This window comes from Orycteropus afer, unplaced genomic scaffold (assembly GCF_000298275.1).
Source record: "Orycteropus afer afer isolate SDZICR_OR568_19922 unplaced genomic scaffold, OryAfe1.0 scaffold00064, whole genome shotgun sequence".
Taxonomy (NCBI): Eukaryota; Metazoa; Chordata; class Mammalia; order Tubulidentata; family Orycteropodidae; genus Orycteropus; species Orycteropus afer.
Window position 1 is genome coordinate 4,950,022 of NW_006921651.1, and position 6,090 is coordinate 4,956,111.

The 6,090-nt window shown below is 50.5% G+C and overlaps 1 protein-coding gene across 1 annotated transcript in view; it reads left to right on the forward strand.

The window, feature by feature from the left end:
* ARMH3 (armadillo like helical domain containing 3) overlaps positions 1-5,368 on the forward strand; it is a 261,984-nt gene extending 256,616 nt beyond the window's left edge. The window contains 2 exon segments of the mRNA XM_042780830.1: positions 3,600-3,716; positions 5,276-5,368. Of these exon segments, the coding sequence (XP_042636764.1) occupies positions 3,600-3,716; positions 5,276-5,368 (210 nt within the window).
* The last annotated feature ends 722 nt before the right edge of the window (positions 5,369-6,090 follow it).

Below are 6,090 nucleotides of genomic sequence, written 5' to 3' on the forward strand. Positions count from 1 at the left end.
CAAACCCACCAGCCACTCCTCGGAAGGAAGATGGGGCAATCTACTTCTGTAGTGATACTGCCTCGGAAACCCAAGGAGGGGTCGCTATGAGTCGGTCCGACTCGACGGCATATAATAACAACAACATCCCATTTTACAGATAAGAAAACTAAGGCTCAAAGAGTCAAAGCAACTTGTATAAGTTTACATAGCTAATCAACAGTGGGCTTGGAGCTAAATTTCAGGTCTCTCTGACCTCATAGCTTATATTCTTAATGAGTTTGCTATCTTCCCAGGCCCTTCCCCTCCAGAGACCTCAGGGAGGTTGTTTAGGGACCCCTGTTTATTTTTCTTTCTCCCGAGACAAAATATTTCAGGACAGATAAAAGGGCATGTATGGGATCTTTGAAACTGAGGCCATTTGTATATCCTTTGGCACAGTGGTTAAAGCACTCAGCTGCTAACCAGAAGTGGTTCAAACCACCAGATGCTTCAGGAGAGAAGAAAGATGAGGCAGTTTGTTTCCATAAACATTTATGGAAACCCTCTGAGGCAGTTCTGTTCTGTCCTATAGAGTCACTATTAGTCAGAATCAACTCGATGACAATGAGTTTGTCTTTCGCTTAAATCCACAAGATGTTTCTTTGTGGTAAAGAATCATTTATGCATATTGGAGGTTTGGGACAGTTTGAAATAGGTAGATACTTCCTGGGCCGCAAAGGCAGTTCTTGAATCCCGAGAGCTACCCAGGTAAAAGCTGTGTAGCCATTGGGATGATGATGTTTTACTCAGTTGTAGGTTACCTTTAAATGCTCAGAACTTCCATTTCCATGTCATTTTAGGAAGGTGAGTTCAAGTTGCATGATATAGAGAGGTTAAGTGAATTGTCCAAGGTTTCATAGGAAGAGTGGGGCTCCCAATTTAATTCTCTTCCTTTTAGACTCTGCCAACATGTAAGTTCTTCTCTAATGAAAGTCACAGTAGACGAGTCTCTCTGACCTCATGGGTTATGTTCTCAGTGGCTTTGGTATCTTCCCAGACCCTTCCCCTCCAGAATTCCTTAGCATGTGACTTACAGGACTCACTGGCTTGGACGCTACCTTGTGCTGAGGCAGTGTGCCCAGGTTCTGGGAAGCCCACAGTCTCTACAGCTAATGAAGAAGGTGGCTTGTGCTTGGGGAATAGACTGTTACTTGATGGGTTGGAGAAGGGTCTCAATCTGAGAGACTCCTTCGGAGTTGCCAGGAAGCTAGATAGTAAAGCTGCATGTGTTGGTAAAACCTACACCTTCAGGCACAGGGACCCCGGGAGACTGCTTTCTCCCTCAGTGCTGCCCTTGTCATGTCCCAGACCAGGGCTGTGTGTGAGACTCCGATAGGGGCTTGTTCTTGAAGTCTGGGGTTGTGGTGAGAGAAGTCCCAGACTAGGAAAGTACCACTGGTGCTCTGAAGTCCAAAATGATCTGGGGCTCAGACCTGAGCTTCGAATGTCTTCTTCCCCTGGAAATTAATGGGAAGTGATGAGGACAGGAGAAGACAGAGGCTGAATGAGCTGGCAAGCAACTTTCCCCTTAGTAAAAGAGCATAAAAGGGAGTAAGTCCACAAGAAAAGGCCCAAGAGGAGGAGGAGGTGGCAATGGACAGTAGCTCACAAGAGGAGAGCTAAGACCATGCCCTCCCAGAGTCCAAGGAGTTAGTAGCTCAAAGGCTCTCTCTGATCTTACCTCCCTGCAGCAAACTGGATTTTAGTAGGAAAGGAAAAGTCCCTGTTCTGAGTGAGATCTTAGACTTTGCATTCTGCCCTAATGAGAGGAGTAAGCTCAGAAGATCAAGACATTTTTACCTGAGGCCTGAGACTCAGGAAATGTCAGAGGTATATGGTTCTTTATTTCTTCATGGAAATTTTGGCACCTGACATAGCATTTGTCTTTTGGCACCTGACACCCCTCAGGGAAGACTGGGACCAGGTTGTTGGGTCATAGGCATTACTGAGGCTGCCAGATTTCAGGGCCAGGAAAGCATATTACTTTATTCTGCCTCATTCCTGGGGGCTGGTTCCATCTTTAAGGGAATTATGCCTTTTTCTGGGCTTGAGCCATTCATTTCTGAGCCAAGACCTTGGCTGTAGATATCCCAGCCACGAGTGCAGCCCACGTGCAGGAAAGGGCCAGATTACTTTGTGGGTGACTGCAGTTGCTGGGTACCAATTCTGCTGCCTGCAGAGCTGACAGAAGGAATTAGAAGCAGAGGTGTCAGCCTGTACTAAGGTCTGTGGGACACAGCCAGGTGAAGTGACCTTGTGGAGCTGGGTGACTGGAGGGAAGGCGCCTGAGCCAGCAACCTAAGCCAGACCTTTGTCCCGGCTGTCCCTTCTCCCCAGACTCGGAGCCTGTGCCATAGGGACACAGGCTTTCCCTGTGCTCTCGAACCCTCTTCTCTTCTGAGGGGCTTGGCAGACAGAAGTGACTTCCACCAAGTCAAGTCTGGCACAAGACAGGACTAGTGAGGGCAACAGCCTGGCGGCACCTTTACCACCTTAATGAACCCATCCTCAGTCCCTCTGCTCAGCCCTGACTCTAGCTTATTCTCTTCCCACTCACCTTCTGTGAGAGCTAAGCCCACCTCATCATTCACTCATTCCCACCAAGCTCCCTACCAAGCAAGGAGCTCTTTATATTGTTGAGTTTCCTCCCAGGGCTGATCAAGTTTGCAAAGTAGCTGTCACTCAGATTCCCAGAGTAAGCAGTCCCTCTCCTGGCTTCCTTTCTGTCCAGCTCATGTGATGTAGTGCCTCTCCCCCTAATAGTCCTAGTCTTCGATTCATAGTCTTATGTGCCAAAGTCTCAGGCCTGGCCAAGGTATCCCCTTCCTTCTGGAACCACAGAGATCCAAGGTCCCACACACCCAGAAAGTCAGAGAGAGGCATTGTTGGGGAGAGACCCGCTCATCAGAACAAAATAGGATGAGGTTAGCTCTAGCTTGTCTAGAAAACGTGAAGGCTGGGATGTTCCCAGAAAGGGAGAAGTAGGCAGACATTGGCCAGGCCTCAATCAGTAACTGCGACAGCCTGACCAGAGAAAACTTCAGGATAGGGCTGAGCATACGCTTATGGTACCAGGGATACTGGTGAGCTCAGAGACGCCCTGTTCTGTCGCCTCTTCCCCATGCTCTTGTACCAGACCCAGAGTAAGCTGCCTAGGTGACCAGGCGGGGCCGGTAGGAAAGGCAGGGAACGGGGGAGATTAGAAAGTGTTCCTAGAACCTAAGGACCTACTCCCTATGGCCAGGTTTTTGTTCTAGGTGGCAAGTAGTAAGCAAGAAGCTCTGGTGGCACAATGGTTAAAAGCACTTGGCTGCTAACCAAAAGGTCAGCAGTTTGAACCCTCCAGCCACTCTGCAGAAGAAAAGACTTGGCAATCTTCTCCCATAAAGATTAAGTTCTGACTGTCATCCTGGGCTGCTCTGAGTCTGAACAGACTCAGCAGCACCCGAGAACAACACAGCGTGGGCAGGTCCCGTGGGAGTGTCATCCTAGGCTGGATCTGACCCAGGAAGGGTGGAGGGGCCAGATGGCCTGGGGTTACTTGGCCTGAGCCCTCCCTGGTCCTTGACTTCCCCCAGGTGCTGGAGGTAGTACGAGCCAACTATGACACGCTCACACTGAAGCTGCAGGATGGCCTGGACCAATATGAGCGCTACTCGGAGCAGCACAAGGAAGCTGCGTTTTTCAAAGAGCTGGTGAGTCTGCCCCTCCTCCTCTGTCTCTTGGGGCCCCTGTCCCAGCCCTCGGGCTCTGCTGCACAGGTGGACATGTAGGGAAAGACGGCAGTTTGCCAAAGGCTGAGCAAACAAGATTTGAGGGGTCTGCTGCGATGAGGCAGCACAACTTCTCTCCAAAGCAGTCCAAGACCTAGCAGTGAGAGAAGAGCCTGTTCCCCAGGGTACTGGTGCCAGGCTGGGAAGGTGAGAAGCCTGGGGTAGCATTCATTGCCCACCTCTCCTCTACAGCCATGGAAACAGCCCTCGTGCTTCCAGCTGGGCCTGGGGTTTGACGTGTGTTCCCAGCGGCAGCTTTGGCTCATTACTTCTTATCCTGTCCTCAGAGCAACTAAGGAGAATAACTGACCCTTCTTCTCCTTATGCAGTCGCTTCTTTATCAATTCCTTGTTGGCTCCTAGTCTTGAGCACCCTCCGATGGAGTTGTCCGTCTTTCCTTTCACTCCCTACACCCGCCCCCGCTTTCCAGTCACTCAGTGTCCTGCAGCCCCAGCCTTGGCCATCTGGAGCCAGTGGTCACTTGCTCTGCCTCCTCCTCCACCTTCAGTCAGCATCTTCACAGAACTGGATTTTCCCTATTCATTGTCCCTTTCCAGCTCAGAGCTGCTCCCTGCCTAGTGACTTCATTAAGTCCCCCATAACAAAGCAGAAATTAAAGGAAAGCTCCCTGGACTGAGGGGCCCACGACAGAGAAAGATTCTTTCCTTCTTCGTCCCCACTAACATGTATGTTGCCTGGCACACAGCATACACTCCTGTTGCTGTGGACAAATCTCCTTTCAGAGTCACCTGGAATCCTCTAGGGACTCACTCAGAGTAGAGAGTCTGGCCCTCTGGCCCCTTCCTCAGGGGTCTTTCCCGGAGCTGACACAGGCAACACTTCTTCAAGGCTGTCAGTCTGTGGGCACAAAGTGTGTGAGGTGAACAGTGGGGACACAGCCAGGATCTATCGCAGACTCTCCTCTGTGTGGTATGGAAAGAGTATTGGGCTAGGAGTTAGGAAAGCTGAGTCCTGCTCCCAAGTCTGGGACTCATCGTCTCCATGACCTGATCTGCTTATTGGCCTCCTTGGGCTGCATCTCTAAAAAGCTCCTTCCAACTAGAAAACTTAACACACACCCAAGAGGAGGGTGAGAAGACTAGAAACCCATCTGAAGAGAGGCAGACTCAGAGCGTGAGTCCTCTGGGATAAAAGAAGTGGCCCCTGCCTCAGTTTTTCTTCCTGCACAGACCCCTGACTTCTGCATGGCTAAGCAAAGGTGAAGACCTGACCTTGGCCATGCCTGCTTCCAGCTCCTCCGTAATTCAGCTGTTCCTGTGCATCTTCTAGAATTTCTTTGTCTCTCAGCCCCTCTTCCTTCCTTCCTGCTTTTCGTGCCTTCAGAGTTCATTTCCTGAAAGAGAAGCTTCCAGCTTTGCATCTTGGCCCGTGCTGCAGGCACTGCCTTCTACTGGTTGTAACCGATTCTCTCCTGTTTTCTCTCTGCTTGTGCCCTCCACCTTTCCCCACCCTTTTCCCAGGTTCGATCCATTAGCACCAACGTCCGGAGAAACCTGGCCTTCCACACGCTCAGCCAGGAGGCCCTGCTCAAGGAGTTCTCCACCATTTCCTGAGGCCATGCCCATCTGAGCAGCCACTTACTGCTCTTACCCCAAGGCTCCTGGGCTGGAGGGAAAATGAGGGGAGAGAAGGCTACCCCCAGGATTGGAGAAAAGCACAGATAATGAATTCTCTCCATGAAGACCACACTTTGAGTGGTGCTTGGACAGCAGGGGCCAGACAGGGCAAGCCAGGGTTAATCTCATCTGGGGAGGGATGGGTAGGCACAGAGAAGCCTCCAAGAATGTGAGGATTTCCAGAGTGTGCATCTGCACACACCTTCACATTTCTAATTGACATTATAAGTTGTTGCCATTGACTTAATATTCAGGAGCTGGTCAGGCAAGCCCCAGTAAAGCCAACACCATGAGAATCAATGGCTTTCCCAGGCTTTTGAAAATAGACCAACTCTCAGATGAAGCTGGAGCCACATCCTGCTTCCTTTTGGCCTGGGGCTGAGCTGGATTTACAGTCTGCGTCCCATTTCCACTGGCACTGTGTCCAGTCTTTGGGACCACTAGCTCAGGCTCAGGGTAGGATAGGAATGGGGTGCCTTTTGCCTTTTTTTCTAAATCAAGAGCTGATTCCTCGGGAAGACTGGAGATTAGAATCTGCCCAATACTGTGCTGTCTGGCCACCCCTTTCTGCATTTGAGTTTTGGCCACCAGGATCACCTGTTGACTTGCCCCCCTTCCAGCTCTCTCATCAGCACAGTAGGGTCACAACCTTAGCTTTC